General features: G+C 35.2%; 2 protein-coding genes, 1 long non-coding RNA gene and 1 pseudogene across 3 annotated transcripts in view; 1 reads left to right on the forward strand and 3 right to left on the reverse strand.

Annotated features, from left to right (window-relative positions):
* Positions 1-482, forward strand: part of LOC104742605 — a 1,139-nt gene extending 657 nt beyond the window's left edge. The window contains exon 3 of the mRNA XM_010463626.2: positions 256-482. The gene's annotated coding sequence lies outside the window, so the exon portion shown is untranslated. The remainder of the gene's footprint in view (positions 1-255) is intronic.
* Positions 2,179-4,676, reverse strand: LOC104744028. Its single transcript, XM_019235601.1, has 3 exons — positions 3,173-4,676; positions 2,879-3,094; positions 2,179-2,801 (listed from the first exon to the last, which is right to left on the reverse strand). Exons 1-3 carry the CDS (start codon positions 4,674-4,676, stop codon positions 2,410-2,412), a joined length of 2,112 nt encoding a protein of 703 aa, XP_019091146.1. The 3' UTR covers positions 2,179-2,409.
* On the reverse strand, positions 11,626-12,064 carry LOC109128612. Its single transcript, XR_002035023.1, has 3 exons — positions 11,955-12,064; positions 11,833-11,850; positions 11,626-11,699 (listed from the first exon to the last, which is right to left on the reverse strand). It is a non-coding gene; the product is annotated as an uncharacterized LOC109128612 (long non-coding RNA).
* Positions 14,578-20,020, reverse strand: LOC104744029 (annotated as a pseudogene).

Here is a 20,426-nt window from a genome sequence, read left to right on the forward strand (position 1 = left end):
TCTGGTGATATCAGTACCTTCCTCCTAGTAAGGTCTGTCTCCTCTACTAGTCTCTACTTGTCTTCGTTTCTTTAAATTATTTCTTACAACTTAACAAAGATAACTCCAAAATGTATGGTTTATGTGTTGAACTTAATTATTGCAGTGGAGCAATGATCTCTATGTATTTGGTAACAAATTTTCTGGTTCCATCGTTACTCTTCAAGTCGCTCCAAGGTGAAGAAGAGGAGGAAGACTCCGATTAAACGTAACTATACATTTGAGTACTAGTGATTTTAAGTTTTACTCCCTTTTTATTTGTCCATTGAAGTTTATATCTCTTTAAGTGCATCGATCATCATATGCTAAGTTATTGATATAAGCTCCTATATCAGATTTCGTATCATTCAACTATTTATACGTAACTTTCAAATCATTACAATGATTTCTAAGCTTCATATCTTTTTATGGAAGGACGAATATATTTGTTTTGTATTGAGGTATATTTTCGCAACTTTTTTTTTGTTTTGTGGAAGATCGAATTGCCAATAGAAAAAGAAGAGTATTATTATTACTTGTCAAACAAAGCTAAAATATCAAGTGCAATATAATATGAAAAGAGAAACATAAATATTGAAAAGAAAATGATAATAATAATAACTTTTAAGCCTACTACTACTTAGTACATAGTAGCAAACTCATCCTTGTTAAGATTTATTTAGGCTTCTTAAGAACACAGATACCACCCTTGCAAGAACCTTTCTTTGAAGATGGCTTGAAACAACTAAAAATCTTCGAGAAAAAACCCATCTTTCTTGAAGTCTGAAAAAACAATATTGGGGGCTAACAGACTTTTTGAAGGATCTATACGTACTATGTACCTCTCTCTCTACTAGCATACCCACACATATATAACAACAGTGTCATAAATTACTTGATAATAAAGTTTAACCTAGGAAGAAGGATCCGATCAAAATGTTAACTTACGAAGTTTATCATTTTTTCTAAATGTACAACATTTATTTTTGACTTAGATTAAGAAACTTTAGGTTGATCATATATTTACGTAAATTAATATATTGACATTTTTCCACATCCTGTCTACTTCTTCTGTAATCAAATCTTTATGATTTCCATAATTTTGATTAATCATCTCAGACCCTTGGATCTTGTCGATCTCATCGATCTACTCAACCTTATATATCATATATTCGGGTAAGGGTATAATGGAGATCATATATGGTCTGAGTGGGAGAGGCGGAGAGCAGTTAAATTGACGTTTTAGAGACCGTTGAGAAAGAAACGCCGAATCAATCGGACTTGTTCCACCAAAATCCAAACGCACTCATATAAATCAGTTTAACTTTGATTATAAAGCTATGTTAGTCATTTGTCGGTCTAACTATGATTTCTTAAATATGTAAACTGATTCACATTTTGCTGTTCTATAGAACTTGGACTATAAAGTGGGTTTGTAATTTAGAAGATCTTGTGCTCTCACATCTAATTGTTCATGATAAGTTGAGATGTGATCTCTGTATCTTATTGGACTTTTAAGACTCTGTGTATCTGAGTATCTTGATCGATGTCGACTAATGCCTGAATGGGATTGTGTTTCTGTGACCATTGAACATTGACTCAAAACATTCCCTTACAAGAACCTTACAGTTTCTCAACTCTCTCATGAATTTGGCGGTGACTGACAACTCATCTGAATGTCTTGTAATATATAACAACGTAACAGTGTTAGATATTACAGCTACTCTCACACTAGTCATGGGAAAACGACTCTGAAGATTATGCCTGTTGCTAGTTTTGGTTGCTGAGATCAGGTACTTCATTAATTATCTTTTCAGTTGGTGTTACCTATATGGAATCACTTGGGATCAGTTTTCTAATTATCTTCATTAAATTAATCCCTTAGATTTTGATTATACTTGCTCCAGTTTCCTCATAGTTTAACTTGATGGAATCAGACTGTTCCATATAAGGATGAAGAGCTATCCCTGCAAGTAAAACTCTGATCTACAACACACCAAAAAGCTACTAGCTCATTACTGTGTTCACAAGATTCAAATTAAACACTCGCAGCAAACAAGCTTATGCTCATTTGGTGAATCAAAATAGCCATGCACTCACTATTGTAAGAAAAGTTATGATAAAACAGAGCTACAATGAATAGTTGGGAGCTGGCTGGCTTTCTTATGATTCAAAGTCTGGAAATTATAGCCTACACCGCCATTACAGAATAAACAAATGCATATACCAGTAAGAAGTATCTGATCTGCAACACACCAAGAAGCTACTAGCTCATAACCGAGTTCAAATGAAACATATAAAGATAGTAAACCAAAACCTCAGAGAGGTGAGGTTGATCTTTGATTATTCTATATACTTGCATTGGACTTCCCAGAACAACCTCGAATCCGCCTAGATCAAACGAGCTGCTGCGATTTTTCTCAGTTTCTCGACCTTCCTTTCTTTCATCAATGTCACCTTCTTTAGTACCTTATTAATAGTCTCTTCTAACGTTGATGACATCACTTTCAGCTCTTCAAATCTCTTTTCGTATGAGTCATCAACTTCCTTCTTAGCTTCATTACTGCACAACTTCTCATCTGAGCGTCCTGCTATGATACCATCTTCTTTGAGCAAACACTCTGGTTTGTTGCTACCATCATCGATCAGATCGGCATTGCTTCCATACACAACAATGTCAAGTAATCCTTCATTACCACCAAGGGGAGGATCTGAAGTCTTGTTTCCAACAAATGGGATCAATGCAATATTGTTTCCACTTTCATCAGACATACTTTTAGAACCTGAAAAACAAAACAAATCTACTATAGCCAACCTAGGATGTTTCTTAAACTCAATGTTCCAGCTGATTCATTGTTACCTATTTCAGGAGGTTGACTTGTGTACTTGCGTCTCTTGTCACGAGCTTGCTCCATGCACTTTGGTTTCTTGCTGCCATCATCGATCAGATCAGCATTGCTCACAACAATGTCAAGTGCTCTTTTATTACCACCAAGGGGAGGATCTGAAGATTTGTTTCCAACAAATGGGATCAATGCCATATTCTTTCCACTTTCACCAGCCACAGTTTTAGAACCTGGAAACCAAAACAAAAACTACTATGATCACCTACGATGTTTCTTAAAATTCAATGTTCCAGTTGATTCATCATTACCTGTTTCACGAGCTTGATTCACGTACTTGCGTCTCTTGTCTCGAGCTTCCTCCATGCCCTTGCGTCTCTTGTCTCGAGCTTCCTCCATGCACTTGCGTTTGTTTAAACGCTCAGATATAGTTATTTCATCACTGGATTCACTGCTTGTGCTGTTCATCCTAGCGCCTGAAGGAACAATACTATCACCAATGATGTTTCTTGCATTCGATGTTTCTGCTGATTCAACAACACCCTTCTCCTTAGAAGAATACTTCTGGAATTCTGGAAACGTCTTCCTCCACCACTCGCAGAACCTCGTGGTAACACGAGGTATCATAGAACGGGAAGGTATGCATAATTCCATTGCACTGATAGGCTTATTATAATCACTCCAAGCTGCACCTCGTGCGCGGTTGTCCCGGTGAACATTATGAGGAACATCCTGAAGTATTCCAAACTGTGAAGCCACTCGGTTGGGGAAGTAATGCTCCACATTGTCAACTCCAACAAGCTCAGAAACCCTGATGCATCGAGCAAAGGAGATGAGTTCATCATCAAGACTCGAGGAAACAGGAACACGCATGGCTTGCTCAGGGTAAAACAGAGGAAACCTCCAGTTTTCAACAGTTTTTGTGTAGGGACGCCACTCGAAACTGTCAATATTGGAGTTGTCCAGGATCAGTCTCGCATCAGTGGTTGTCTGCTTCATCTCACTCCAAAGAGCCAATCTTGGCTCATCTTTTAGCAAGGGATTAGGTTCTGGCTGTAGTTCCGTGAATCTCTCCCATGTCCAAACTTGAACCAACTTAAACAAGGCAGTCAGATCAATACAAGCCGTATTGGTGGATTCGCTGAAAGATGTGATGTGGGTTTTCAAGAGACTTAGGTCTGCATACAAGTGAGCAAGAACAGCAGGAGCAAGAGCAACCCTAGTACCCCTTGAAAGATGAATAGCAATTGGAAAAACATCTTGAGAGACATGATGGTAGCGTGATGGCAGAACGAAATAAGTAAGCCACAAGACAAGAAAGGCTACATGTTCATCATACTCATCGACTCTGTCCATGAATCTCTTTATCCATGTCACCGTTGTTACAAAATTGACGTTACCTCTGCGTTTAATAGCGCACCATTCAAAATCCAGTTTCGCCTTAATCTTCTCTCCTGAGCTATCCAGAGCAGCAAAGACAGGTGAACCCAAAACAGGGAGACCTGAAAGCAGCATAACGTCTTCAAGGGTTATGGTTGCTTCACCCCAAGAGAAAACAAAGGTGTTGGTGTCAGGACACCATTTCTCAGCAATACCCAGAACGAGATCTGTGTTTTTAGAGATTTTGTATGTGGACGCCATGACTGCTTCATAAATCCCAGCTTTCCTCCATGTGCCTCGGTGCAAAGCTGCCATTTTACCAACCCAAAGCTTAAATGCCTTGTTTGCAAATCTCCACCCTTTGAAGGAGACGCTGGAAGAGAGATCCTTCTTCGGTGGAGGGGAAGGAGCCGAATGAATTTGGCAAGGAGGCATGGCTACGGTGGTGGTGAAGCAGAGAGTTTGAGAAGATGGGAGTGGTGGTGATTGTTTTGCTTTGACTGAGTTTCAGAGGGAAACTCAGTATTTGTTGTCGATAAGAATTATGAAAGGGAAGATTTATATGGTTTTGTTTTCGTTGACTGCAATGCATGAACGTTTAAATGAAAAGTTAAGGAAAATAAATGTTTGTTGGTTTTGATATTATGAGGTGGAATTGAATAGATTCCCTAGTATGTAAAGATAATTGGAAAGAAATTTACTTTTGGTTCGAATTTAAAACATTAGGAAAACATACTCTATTTTTGTTTTTTTTTTTTTTGAAAAATACATTCTCTTTATTTTCTTTTATTTTTTTCAACAAATATTTATAATTACTAAAATAATCTTACTTAAACTTAATAATATTTGTTTTTTGACTAAAAAAAACTTAATAATAATTAACCGAAAATATTTATATTTTCAATATCAAATGACCAAAAAGATTTTGGAGATTTTTTTAATTTTATAACATGACAAATATTAAGTTGTATAGTGTAGACTATGGAATATATTTAGATATTATCTTGGTAAAAAATTAAAATAAATCAATAAACCATATTTTTGTTAAATATCTACTCCATCCGTTTCAAAATGTAAGATGTTTTGAGTAAAGCACGCAGATTAAGAAATGACCATTTTAAAAAAGTTTAACCAATCACAAACAAGACTGCATAATATAAAGTATTAAACTATTGAAAAGTTATCTAGAAACTTGAAAACATCTTATATTATGAAACGGAGGGAGTATTATGAAACAAAAAAACTTCTCTAAACATACTATATTATGAAACGGAGGAAGTATTATTTTAAATTTAGTTTATTTTTTCTAAATTTTGAATTTAGTTTTGATTAACAAATAGTTTTGTCATCTTGTAAATTTTGAATTTAGTTTTGTCATTTTGTATATGTAATATTTTAGTTTTCATTACTATTTATATTTTCAATATCAAATGACCAAAAGGATTTTGGAGATTTTTTTATTTTATAACATGACAAATATTAAGTTGTATAGTGTAGACTATGGAATATATTTAGATATTATCTTAGTAAAAAATTAAAATAAATCAATAAACCATATTTATGTTAAATATCTATTATTTTAAATTTAGTTTATTTTTTTCTAAATTTTGAATTTAGTTTTGATTAACAAATAGTTTTGTCATCTTGTAAATTTTGAATTTAGTTTTGTCATTTTGTATATGTAATATTTTAGTTTTCATTAACAGTAGTAATGTGAGTATTTTCAAAATATGGTAGTTTTCAAAATGATCGTTTGATAAAAGCGTGGGACTTACGTAACTACGATTTCATTAATAAGGTTTGGTATCTGGTTTAGCAAGATTAGTGGGTGGTTTAGGTCATAAACTGTTAAAATCGACACATGTGTGTTCTTTAATTCGTGTGCGAATAAGTTTATTTTAAAGGAAAACTTAAAACAAAACACAAAGTTTTGATAAAAGTGGGACTTACGTAACTACGAGTTCGTTGATATTTTAAAAGTTCGTTAATAAGGTTTTGGTATCAGTAGCTGGTTTAGGTCATAAACTGTTGAAATCAACACATGTGTGTTCTTTAATTCATTTGTAAATAAGTTTAAAACATTTTTAAAGGAGACTCAAAGTTGGATATTTTATATGGTAGTTATGAAGGAAAAATATATTGCACCTCTAATTGGAATGAAATTAATTTCCGTTTGAGTACAATGCTTAGTGAGAACTGAAATTACGTAGAATTTGATAAAAGCGTGGGATTTACGTGACTACGAGTTCGTTAATAAGGTTTGGTATCAGTTTAGCTGGTTTAGTGTCTGTTTTAGCTGATTTAGTGTCTGGTTTAGGTCATAAAATGTTAAAGTTGACACATGTGTTCTTTAATTCATGTGTAAATAAATTTAATTTTTTTTAAAGAAAAAACTAGAACGAGACTCAAAGTTGAATATTTTATATGGTAGTTATAATGAGAAAATATATCGCACCTCTAATTGGAATGAAATAATTTTTTGTTTGCGTTTATTAGATATATTAGGTAAAAGAGTGAGACTTAGGAAACTACAATGCTTAGTGAGAATTGAAATTACATAGAATTTGATAAAAGCGTGGGAACTGATGAAACCATGGACGGTTCAACCAAACCAGAAGGACCTGAGGAGCAGCTTGAACCTGAGGAAGCATCGGAGGACCAGCTTGAACCAGAAGAAGCACCGGAAGAACAGCTTGTACCAGCGGAAGCAGCGGAAGAAGCACTAATCGTCCTGGCGGGTCCTATAACAAGGTCACGGTCCAAGAGGTTCAACCAAGACATTAGTGGACTACTCAAGGAGCTGGACAAGAAGCTAGAAGACGTGGCTCAAACCACTTTCACCATGCTCACAGCTCAAGGTGCTCGGTAAAGGGTAAAGTGTTGCTTTGGTGCTCTTTTTCCCTTGGTCAAGTTTTGTCCCATTGGGTTTTCTTGACAAGGTTTTTAATGAGGCCTAAGTAACATTTTTAACCCCCTTTGCCAGCCCAAGTCGTGGTCCAAAGCCCATTACAAAGCTTTGGCCCATTTTCTATCTCTTTCTCATTCAAACTTTGCATTTATTGTTTTGTCATTTCCTAGACATCTTGCATGAGCTTGAACTTGAACTTGCAAGGTTGTCTAGGGTTTTCTCTTCTCTATCTCGTCCCCCTCCTTCTCCTATTTAAAGACCATGTATCTCTTCTTTGTAAACCATCAAACATTTTAATCAAAAACTTCTTTCTACTTGTTTGATCTGAGGAGTGTGTAATATCTTCTCAACTTGTTTTCTTCTTAGTGTGTCATATCTAAGTTGGATTCGAGCCTGAAGTCTAAGAGATTTCCATCTCTCTTGGAAGTTCATTTCAATCCCCTTTTCATCCGCTGCATCATTTCACCATTCCATCTCTTTCAATCCGCTGCATAAACCACCCCTTCACCTTCCATTTGATCAATCTATTGTATCTTCGATTCATTGATCATCATCAATCCATCCGATCATCTTCAAGACCTTGCAAGTGTGTTCTTGGGAGCAGATTCCTTTCCAGGAGTCTATCAGGAACTTATGTAACTTCGAGTTCGTTAATATTTTAAAAGTTCGTTAATAAAGTTTGGTATCAGGATTAGCTGGTTTAGTGTCTGGTTTAGGTCATAAACTGTTGAAATTGATACATGTGTGTTCTTAAATTCATGTGTAATACGTTTAAAACTTTTTTTAAAAGAAAAAACTAGAACGAGACTCAAAGTTGAATATTTTATATGGTAGTTATAAGGAGAAAATATATCGCACCTCTATTTAGAATGAAATTATTTTTCATTTGAGTTTATTAGATATTTTAGGTAAAAGCGTGGGACTTAGGAAACTACAATGCTTAGTGAAAATTAAAATTACATAGAATTTGATAAAAGCGTGGGACTTACGCGACTATGAGTTTGTTGATATTTTAAAAGTTTGTTAATAAGGTTTAATAACGGGTTTAGCTGGTTTAGTGTCTAGCTTAGGTCATAAAATGTTGAAATCGACAAATGTGTGTTCTTTAATAAATAACCACATTTCACATGTTCACTTCTATATATGCTCCAGAATTTTGACTTAACTTATTTATTTCAAAACCTAAAGTCACATAAAGGAAAAAGTTAAATATTACAAAATTTAGAAAATTATGTGAAAGGGTAGAGTATGATGTTTGATGAAGACTTTGGCTAAATATAATATAGGCAAATTTGTAGTAGTATGAGAGGTTTTATCAGTTTTTTTTGGTCATATATCATGAGAGTTATGGTTACATTTCAAAGAATAAATATACCATAAGTTTTACTGTCATTTTTTTTTTTTGTAAAACACTAATTGTATTGCAATTAATATATTAAAGTGTATTCATATGATGAAAGATTTGTTATTAAAATCTTACAAACATCATGGGAGTTACATTTTAAAGAATTAATATGCAATAATTGTGTTAATGATTACTATTAAATAAATATAAAATATCATATTGTTTTATATCTTGAAATTATTTTAGAATAAATTGATTTGATCTTTTGGCACAAAAACTGTAAAACAAATATTATACTTTTTTTTTGTCAACATTACTAAAGAATTTAATAACCATCATTATATTTTTCCAAAATTATGATATTAATATTTAAATCTTCAATTATCAGAAATTTATTTTGTCCAAATTTCTGATATTAATATTTAATTCTTTTTTTGTTTTGCAAAATTATAATGTTATGGTAATTATATAAAATATTGATAAATGATATCTATGCGAAGTTATAATGTTATATTAATTATATAAAATATTGATAAATGATATCTATATATAATTACTAAAAAGACGTTACATAAATGTTAATATATTTTTTAGTACAGAAATATCATTTAAATTTAGTGAATATGAAAAATAATGTATTTACTTTGAAAAAATAAATTAAAAAAATTTAATAACTGAAAAGTGAGGACATGTGTCAAAAATATACGCTGTCAAATGTTGTTGTGTTATGCAAAGTTAGGAGAATTATCTTTTCACGGGATCTGTTTTAAATTATCTTCATTAAAATTGATCACTGTGATTTAATTTTGATTATAGTTGTTCCAGTTTCACTTGATGGAATCAGGCTGTTCCATATACGGATGAAGTGTTATCTCCCTGTAAGCAAAACTCTGATCTGCAACGTACCAAGAAGCTACTAGCTCATTACTATGTTCAAAAGATTCAAATCAAACACCCGCAGCAAACAAAATAGCCATGCACTCACTATTGTAAGAAAAGTTATGTTGAAACAGAGCTACTGAGCTACAATTAATATTTGGGAGCTGGCTGGCTTTCTTATGATTCAAAGTCTGGAGCTTATAACCTACACCGCCATTACAGAATAAACAAATGCATATACCAGTAAGAAATATCTGATCTGCAACACACCAAGAAGCTACTAGCTCATAACTGAGTTCAAATAAAACATTTAAAGATAGTAAACCAAAACCTCAGAGAGGTGAGGTTGTCTTTGATTATTCTATATACTTGCATTGGGCTGCCCAGAACAACCTCGAACCCGCCTAGATCATACGAGCTGCTGCGATTTTTCTCTGTTTCTCGACCTTCCTTTCTTTCATCAATGTCACCTTCTTTAGTACCTTATTAATAGTCTCTTCTAACGTTGATGACATCACTTTCAGCTCTTCAAATCTCTTTTCGTATGAGTCATCACCAAGAACATTAACTTCCTTCTCAGCTTCATTACTGCACAACTTCTCATCTGAGCGTCCTGCCATGATACCATCTTCTTTGAACAAACACTCTTGTTTCTTGCTACCATCATCGATCAGATCAGCATTGCGTCCATGCACAACAATGTCAAGTACTCCTTTATTAGCACCAAGGGGAGGATCTGAAGTGTTGTTTCCAACAAATGGGATCAATGCAATATTGTTTCCTGCCTTGCTTCCACTTTCAGCAGCCATATTTTTAGAACCTGATCAAAAACAAAACAAAACTACTATAGCCACCTACGATATGTTTCTTAAATTCAATGTTCCAGCTGATTCATTGTTACCTATTTCAGGAGGTTGACTTGTGTATGTTGGAATCAAGTCTTTGATTAATCCACAAAATTGGTGAAACAGAATCAAGAGCATGAAGAGAAGAAGATGGAGAAGAGTTCGTTGGTTAGAACGAAGAAGAAGGTGAAGAAGCGTTGAAGAAGAAGACAAAGAAAATTGGTATTGGGCCTTTTGTGTTATGTAAGTCCATAAACTTGTTTAATGGGTTTGTATTCTGCTTTCATAAAACTATAGGGTAAAAACCTAAGTAAGTCTCATATATAAGTGTAATGGTGTATAATGAAATGGATAAGAGAGTTTAAGGAAAGAAGAGGCTAAACCTAAAAGTCGAACATGGTATCAGAGCTTCTGGTTCTTGGTGATCTTCAAGCTTGAAATTCCTGCGCAAAAGAAACATGGACACAAGTATGAATCAGGTGATTAAAGAGAGAGAGTATTGTAGTATATGCAAGAAGCATAACCACAGTGAAGAAAAATGTTATCTCAAATGTCGATATGAAACCCAGTTTTCATTCAAGCAATTCAGGCCGAGAAGAGGCTGTTTTGGCTGCGGGAAACACGGGCATTTTGAAAAAGACTGTCGAAGCAAAAAGCATCAAGATAGAAAACCACAAAATTACCGGGAAGAAGAAACAGGGCTGTTTAGTGCAGCATATGTTGTAGAGCAAACAAGCAGCGATGAAGTGTGGCTGATTGAAAGTGGAGCAACTAATCACATGACTCGTGAAGAAAAGCTCTTCACCACCATAGATAGGTCAGTTCGAGTTCCCATTAGAATTGGAAATGGCGCTAGATTAATGACTGCAGGAAAAGGAAACATTGAAGTGGTAACTAAGAAGGGAACAAGAGTTATTAAGGATGTGTTTTTGGTTCCAGAGATAGACAAAAACTTGTTGAGTGTGCCCCAGATGACTAGAAATGGTTATCAAGTGTTGTTTGTTGGGAACAAATGCATTATTCACAACCAAAAAGGGGATAAGATTGCTGAAGTAGAAATGGCAAGGAATGCTTACTTATTGAGGATGCAAATTGCAGAGGAGAGTGTGCAAATGGCCAAAGAAGAGAGTATGTCTGAGCTGTGGCACAAAAGATTGGGTCATTCAGGACTACACAACCTGCAAAATCTCCAAACAAATCAAATGGTTAAAGGATTGCCATGTTTCAAAGTGATCAAGGATGTATGTGAGGCATGTGTAAAAGGAAAACAGTGCAGAGAGGAATTCCCTAAGATATCAGAGACCAAGAGTGAAGGAATTCTAGAACTAATCCATACAGATGTATGCGGACCAATGCAGACACCATCATGTAATGGAAGTGTATACATACTTACTTTTACTGATGATTACTCACACATGCTATGGGTGTATTTCCTGAAGTCAAAGTCAGAGACATTTGCCGCTTTCAAGAAGTTCAAGAATCTGGTTGAAACACAAACGAACAAGAAGATAAAGAAAATCAGGTCAGATAGAGGAGGAGAGTTCAAGTCAGAAAACTTTACAAAATTCCTAGAAGAAAATGGAATTGAAAGGCAATTTACAGTAGCTTACTCACCTCAACAAAATGGGGTTGCTGAGCGTAGAAACAGAACGTTGATGAACATGGCAAGAAGCATGTTAAAAGACAAGGAAATGCCAAATGAATTTTGGGCTGAAGCAATATTTACAGCAGCTTACCTTCAAAACAGACTACCCACTAAGGCTTTGAATCAGAAAACCCCACTTGAAACTTGGAGTGGCCATAGACCTTCTGTCAACCACCTTAGAGTATTTGGATGCATATGTCATGTGTGGATCCCTGCAGTAAAGAGAAAAAAGTTAGATGATAGATCGGAGAAAGCTGTGTTCATGGGATACAGTAGTGTAAGTAAAGGGTATAGAGTGTATGTCCTGAGTACAAGGAGGATAGAAATATCAAGGGATGTTGTTTTTGAAGAAAACAAAAGTTGGAACTGGAAAACTCAAGAAGAAGTTAAGGAACAACCTGAGGTGTCTCCGAGTGCTGAAAACCCACCTCTTAAGACATATGTTGGTGTACAAAGGAGAAATGATACAAGTCCAGCAAACAAATCAACTACAAGTGATGTGAGACACGAAATTAGTCCCATACCCTTTCAACTGAGTGGAGAAGTGTCAGAAATTGGTAGCTCATCGAGACAAGTTCATAGAGTCAAAAAGCTAAGTGATATTTACCATGAAGAAGAAGAACAAGACAATGAAGCTAACCAAGTTGAGGAGGCATGCTACTTATCCTGGCAGGAGCCTAGTTTTTTCGAAGAAGCTGTCAATGATGTAAACTGGAGAGATGCAATGGGTGAGGAAATTTGCAGCATCAATAAAAATGATACTTGGGATTTGGTGGAGAGACCTACAGATAAGAAAATAATCTCTGTCAAATGGATATACAAGATAAAGACAGATGAGGTTGGTAAAATCCAAAAGTTGAAAGCAAGATTAGTGGCTAGGGGATTTACTCAAACCTATGGAGAAGACTATGGAGAAACGTTTGCCCCTGTATCGAGACACGATACAATTAGAGCCCTAATAGCACTTGCTGCACAAAGAAAGTGGAATTTACATCAGATGGATGTTAAATCAGCTTTCTTAAATGGAGAAATCACCGAAGAAGTGTATGTAGAGCAACCACCTGGCTTTGAGATAGAGGGAGCAGAGAATATGGTTTACAAATTGAAGAAGGCTTTGTATGGTCTAAAGCAGGCCCCAAGGGCTTGGTACAGCAAGATTGACTCATACTTCATGTCACAAGGATGCAAGAGAAGCGACTGTGATGCATCAATGTACACACTAGAATGTGAAGGTGAAATCATGATAATAAGTCTATACGTAGATGACCTTATTATCACAGGTAGCAATGATGATATGATCAATCAATTCAAGGAGAAGCTGAAAAATACCTTTGAGATGACTAATTTGGGAAAGCTCAAATACTTCCTTGGATTTGAGATCACCTACACAGATGGAGGAATATTTCTAAGTCAAAAGAAATATGCACAACAACTGTTGGAAAAATTTGGGATGAAGCATTGCAAGAGTGTAGGGACACCACTAGTACCAAATCAAAAGGATCAAGAAGAAGGAGCAGAACTTACCAACCCAAAACTCTATCGAAGCATGATCGGAGGATTGTTGTATCTTGCTGCAACTAGACCAGACCTTGCATTTGCTGCCTCTTATCTGTCCAGGAGTCTATCACAACCAAGAGAGAAAACCTTGCAAGAGGCAAAGAGAGTGTTAAGGTACATACAAGGAACAATAGACTACGGATTAAACTTTCAGGAGACAAACCAAATAGAGTTAGTTGGCTACTCAGATTCAGATTGGGCTGGCTGCAAAGAAGATATGCGAAGTACCACAGGAATGTGTTTCACACTTGGGAGTGCAATGTTCACATGGCAAACTCAAAAACAAGATACAATTGCCCAATCCACAGCAGAGGCGGAGTATATGGCGCTGAGTGCAGCCACAAACCATGCAGTCTGGTTGAAACGTTTAATGGGGGAATTAAAAGTCAATGCTATAGAGAGTGTCCCAATCTATTGCGACAATACATCGGCGATAGCAATTGGAAAAAATCCTGTTCAACACAAGAGAACAAAACACATTCAAATTCGTTATCATGTTGTTCGAGAAGCAGAAAGAGATGGAGTAATCAGTCTACGGTATTGCAATGGGGAAGAACAAACTGCAGACATTCTTACCAAACCACTTGGGAAAAAGCGATTTGAAGATCTTCGACTCAAACTTGGAGTAATGCAAAACCCAGCTGGAAGAAGAACGATTCAAAGAGGTATCACACAAGCTCCACCAGTGGAAGCAAACATGCACAACCGAGAGAAGATTCAGGTAAATGAAATCAAAGAGAAACAAGAGATCAACGGAAATCAATTAAGGAATAAGGTGATGAGGGAGAAAGAAAACGTACCAGTAAGCTATGCAGACATCGTGAAGAGATGTTGTCCAATGGAGAAAGGAATCAAACCGAAAACTCAAGGGAATATGGAGGTCAAAACCCTAACATCAAATTTGGGGATTAATCGAAAGAATTGAGAGGGAGTGTTGGAATCAAGTCTTTGATTAATCCACAAAATTGGTGAAACAGAATCAAGAGCATGAAGAGAAGAAGATGGAGAAGAGTTCGTTGGTTAGAACGAAGAAGAAGGTGAAGAAGCGTTGAAGAAGAAGACAAAGAAAATTGGTATTGGGCCTTTTGTGTTATGTAAGTCCATAAACTTGTTTAATGGGTTTGTATTCTGCTTTCATAAAACTATAGGGTAAAAACCTAAGTAAGTCTCATATATAAGTGTAATGGTGTATAATGAAATGGATAAGAGAGTTTAAGGAAAGAAGAGGCTAAACCTAAAAGTCGAACAGTGTACTTGCGTCTCTTGTCACGAGCTTGTTCCATGCACTTTGGTTTCTTGCTGCCATCATCGATCAGATCAGCATTGCTTCCATACACAACAATGTCAAGTGCTCTTTTATTACCACCAAGGGAAGGATCCGATGATTTGTTTCCATCAAATGGGATCAATGCCATATTCTTTCCACTTTCACCAGCCATAGTTTTAGAACCTGAAAACCAAAACAAAAACTACTATGTATCACCTACATGTTTCTTAAAATTCAATGTTACGTTCCAGCTGATTCATCATTACCTATATCACGAGTTTGATCCATGTACGTGCGTCTCTTGCCACGAGCTTCCTCCATGCACTTGCGTTTGTTTACATACTCAGCTATAAACATTTCGTCCTCGCTTGTTCTGTTCATCTTAGAGCCTGAAGGAACAAAACTAGCACAATCACCAATGATGTTCCTTGCATTCGATGTTTCACATGATTCAACAACAACACCCTTCTCCTTAGAAGAAGAGTTCTGGTATTCTCGAGACGTCTTCCTCCACCAGTCGCAGAACCTCGGAGTAACACGAGGTATGATAGAACGGGAAGGAATGTACAACTCCACAGCATTGATAGGCTTACTATAATCATTCCAAGCTTCTCCCCGTGAGAGGTTGTTCCGGTGAACATTAAAAGGAACATCCTGAAGCATTCCAAACTGTGAAGCCACTCGATTAGGGAAGTAACGCTCCACATAGTCAGCTCGCTCGACATAGTCAACTCCAACAAGCACCGAAGCCTTCATGCATCGGGCAAAGGAGATGATTTCATCATCAAGAATCGGGGAAACAGGAACACGCATGTCTCTCTCAGGGTAAAACAGAGGAAACGTCCAGTTTTCAATAGTTTTTGTGTAGGGACGCCACTTGAAACTGTCAATCTTGGAGTTGTCTAGGATCAGTCTCACATCAGTGGTTGTCTGCTTCAGGTCACTCCAACGAGCCACTCTTGGCTCATATTTTAGCAACGGATTAGGTTCTTGGTGTAGTTCCGTGAATCTCTCCCATGTCCAAACTTGAACCAACTTAAACAAGGCAGTCAGATCAATACTAGCCGTATTGGTGGATTCGCTGAAAGATGTGATGTGTTTTTTCAAGAGAGTTAGCTCAGCATACAAGTGTGCAAGAACAGCAGGAGCAAGAGCAACCCTAGTACCCCTTGAAAGATGAATAGCAATTGGGAAAACATCTTGAGAGACATGAGGCTAGCGTGATGGCAGAAAGAAATAACTAAGCCACAAGACAAGAAACGCTACATGTTCATCATACTCATCGCCTCTGTGCATGAATCTCTCCATCCATTTCACTTGTGTTACAACACTAACCTTATCTTTGCGTTTAATCGCGCACCATTCATGATCCAGTTCCGCCTCAATCTTCTTTCCTGAGCTATTCAGAGCAGCAAAAACAGGTGAACCCAAAACAGAGAGACCTAAAAGCAGCATAACGTCTTCAAGGGTTATGGTTGCTTCACCCCAAGGGAAAACAAAGGTGTTGGTGTCAGGACACCATTTCTCAGCAATACCCACAACGAGATCTGTGTTTTTAGAGATTCTGAATGTGGACGCCATGACTGCTTCGAAAATCCCAGCTTGTCTCCATATGCCTCGGTGCAAAGCTGCCATTTTCATAGCCCAAAGCTTAAATTTTTTGGTTGCAAATCTCCACCCTTTGAAGGAAACGCTGGAAGAGAGAGACTTGGGTGGTGGAGGGGAAGGAGCCGAATGAGTTTGGCAACGAAGCATGGCTTCGGTGGTGGGTGAAGCAGAGAGTTTGAGAAGATGGTGTTTTGTTCTTGCTGGTTTGGTTGAGTATTGTTTCAGAGGGAAACTTGTGTGTTTTTATCGATAAGAATTATGAAAGGGAAGATTTTTGTATTCTTCGTTTGCCATATATGGATGGTTTGGTTTTTGTTTTGGTTGACTAGAGTGCATGAGCATTTAAATGATGAGCTGGAAATTCAAAAGATTCCCTAGTATGTAAGATAAATGGAAAGAAACTATTTTTGGTTTGAATTTAAGCATTAGCTGTTTAAAGAGTATATTTGGAAAAATACTCCACTTTTGAGATTTTTGTTTTTTAATAAATACATTATTTGTTTTTCCTTTATTTTTTTTTAAAATATGTATAATTATTAATAAACTTACTTAAACTGAATAGTATTTTTTTTGTTTACCCAAAAAAATTAACCAAAAAGATTTATATCTTCATATGAAATCATTTCATTAGTAATAATTAAATTTTTGACTTTTACAAATTTGTTATATAACTAAAAGTTCCAAAGGTTCCTAAATTTTCAAGAAAATAATAAAGAATAACATTGTTTTAACTATGTTCGTTAAGTTATATGTTATTGTCATGTTGCATATTTTGATGATTTATTACTATTGAAAACACATAAAATATTTTTTACAAAGAGAATTGTTCCGTTGAAACAAAATTTGGTGGTATGTTGAGTTATAAAAGTGTTTGGAGAGTTGGAGATTTTCTTTTTATAACATGACAAATATTAAGTTGTAGACCATGAAATATTTTTAGATATTATCTTGGGTAAAAATATATATATATATATATCAATAAAACCATCTTATTTATATATATATATATATATATATTATCATTTCGAATTTAATTTTTTTTCTCAATATTGAATTTATTTTTGATTAACAAATCTATATCATAATTTTTAAATCCGGACAAAATTGTCATTTTATATATGTAATATTTTAGTTTTCATTACTAATAGTAAAATGCGTATTTTCAAAATATAACTCAAAATAGGGTAGTTTTAATAAAAACGTGGGACTTACGTAACTGCGAGTTCGTTGATATTTTAAGAGGTTGTTAATAAGGTTTGGTATCAGGTTTAGCTGGTTTAGTGTCTGGTTTAGGTCATAAACTATTAGAATAGACACATGTGTGTTCTTTAATTCATGTGTAAATAAGTTTAAAAAAATTTCAAAGGAAAAAATAGAAGGAGAGTCAAAATTGGATATTTATATGGTAGTTCTGAGAGGAAAATATATTGTCACCTATAATTGGAATAAAATTAATTTTCGTTTGAGGTTATTAGATATTTTAGGTAAAAGCGTGGGACTTAGGAAACTATGATGCTTAGTGAGAATTGAAATTACATAAAATTTGATGATGATGAAATTACATAAAATTTGATGATGTTAATAACACTGAATTTTAATAGAATTACACAAAATCAATAATAATGAAGCTTTTTAAATATAATTAAAAAGTGATCAACCAATAACAATGATATTGCTAAGAGTCAAAGAGTACAAAATGGAATCCCAACATTTTAAAATTATACAAAAAAACCTTCAACAATAAATTATAAATATTTCACTTTATTCTACATTAATGTTACATATGATACGATAAAAATTAAAATTCAACCACGGGTAAAAATTATCACGGAATGTTAATGGCCATAAACAAACAAAAAGTAAACTTCTAAAATTTTAAATTTCTAAACCAATTCGAACCTCCGTTGACCCACACAGAAACTGGTTTAATGTTCTTATTAACCTATCGGTCTATTATATTCAAACCAAACCGAACTATAAAAATTCAAAAGGTTTTGTGTGTATATTAGAGTTGAGAACTTCTACATCCAACTAACTTCACGGTTTTGGAGATTGATAAAGAACCACATGATCCTCTCATTTTTGGTCATCCATTTTTACATACTGTTGGGACTATGATTGATATAAAAAAACACAAATTCACTTGCAGATTGGTGATCATATTCAAGAGTTTGACATGAAAAGATTGTTGAAAAAACATACTATTGAAGGACAAGCTTTTTCAACTGAAGCCATTGATGATCCTGGGAATAAGTATGTGAAGACATGCATTGGTGGGAGTGAGGTCAAGGAAGTCCTGGATGAAGACCCTCAAATTCCAACAGAAAAAGTTGGTGCTACATGCTAGGTTAAGCCGAAAACAATCAAAGGAGATCCTCATGTAACCTTGACACCTGTGAAGTGTGTTGGAGATACAATAGAGTATAAGGTGCAGTGTGAGGGAACCTTGTAATCTTTTTCAAAAGCTATGAGCATTCTTATGTAAGAGTTGAAAGGTAAAAGTCAAAAATCTGTGAAAGGGGTTATGAGTACAGTTTTGAAGCTCAAGATGAATGAATGGAGATCTTGTTTAGGAGCAAGTCCTTGAACTTATACCTATTAGTTCACAAGAATCCAGTCAAGCTAGTGACATGAAACATGCGCTTTGTGGGAGGCAACCCACCAGGTATTTTTCTCTCTTTTACTATTTATTTTTCTTTTTAATTTCTTTTGAGTCTATTTGACTTTTTTTCTTGGATTTTGTTTTACACCGAGACGGTGTGAACCAAGTTTGGAGAAATGTGTCATATGTCTACTAATCTTGTTTGCTTTGGTTGTCTTTTTCTGTTGATTTCTTTTGAGTCATTCAGTTTGTTTTATCTAGTCAAAAGTATGTTTTATTGAGTCAAAATGCTGGTTGAGAACTATGAGCTTTACTTAGGGAAATGCTGCTTGATTCATTGCCTTGAGACCATTTAGCATTGTTTAAGGATGACTTGGATGTTTAGAAAAAATCATGACTTCATCACTTCATGAAATTCCTGTGACTTTGAAATTTTTATGATTAGAGCTTGACCTTGCTTACTTATAACTTATATGGACTTATTATATCTCACTTAGGGGGCTGAGAATCTTGCAATGGATCATACATTCAGAGTTTAGTTTACACAATTTTTACCACTCTTTGTAAATTATGAATGGCTAGACTCATTTTTTGTCTAGTACCACACCTTAACCCAATCCTTGCTTCATACCACTAACATTCTTTGGTCATCATCATCATGTGCATTTATGTGCAAAGACTACGGAATATACAGACCGACATAGCTTTCCTCTAGTTAGGATTATCATTGCAGTTTGTTTGGGTGATTAATATTGAGTTTTTGTGGTTGTGTGGTTATGTTCATAAGCATGTGTTGAGTTTTCATAATTTATTTCTTTCGATGCAATTTTGTGAGACGAGAACCGGTTCCACTCCCCCATATAGAAAAAGGAGGAAAAAAAGAAAAGGAATAAAAAATAAAATGGGAAAGAAGTACAATAACAATTTGTTTATCTTGGTTGGTTTGATCCGAGTTAGAAGGAAGTTGTGTGCCTCCCAATTGGTATGTGTCTCACTGTGATTTTGCATAATGATTTGCATCCATTCGCATTGCTGGAAACCTTAAACACTTGAGCCACCTTGAAATTGTCTTTACACCTAGACCATAATGTGTTTCATAACCCCTTTGTGAGAGTGCACGCATTTACGTACTAATGAATGTTAAAAGGTTAAGTTATCTGAGTTTGAAAGTCTTTGTGATCTTGGGATTTAATGAAGTTGCTATGGTCATGGCAAAGTACGATTTAGTACGGTTTCATATGAGCTTTGTGATAGTGGTTTGCAGGTAATTTTTTGAAAGCATGATCCTAGAAAAGTATGTGAATTCTCGCGTTTTCAAACCTCTTTCCCTGGTAAAGGTTTTTATTTTGCTTGAGGGCAACCAAATATATAAGTCGGGAGAGTAAATATATGGTGTTTTATCGGTTTTCAGTCTTTATTTTCTCTCTTATTTTATATTTTTTATTGATTCAAAGAGTGTTTTTGGAGTCTTTTAGTTATTTATCGAGTCTTTACAAGTTTTAAGACACTTTGGAGGATAATGAGCTATT

This window comes from Camelina sativa, chromosome 14, assembly GCF_000633955.1.
Source record: "Camelina sativa cultivar DH55 chromosome 14, Cs, whole genome shotgun sequence".
Lineage (NCBI taxonomy): Eukaryota > Viridiplantae > Streptophyta > Magnoliopsida > Brassicales > Brassicaceae > Camelina > Camelina sativa.

Excerpts from the sequence above, each read along its gene's own strand:
- LOC104744028 (XM_019235601.1), bottom strand. The coding sequence starts at position 4,676 with ATGCCTCCTTGCCAAATTCATTCGGCTCCTTCCCCTCCACCGAAGAAG. Across the intron at positions 3,095-3,172 it reads GAATCAAGCTCGTGAAACAG|GTTCTAAAACTGTGGCTGGT; the intron begins GTAATGATGAAT and ends TTTGGTTTCCAG. Across the intron at positions 2,802-2,878 it reads AAGTCAACCTCCTGAAATAG|GTTCTAAAAGTATGTCTGAT; the intron begins GTAACAATGAAT and ends TTTGTTTTTCAG.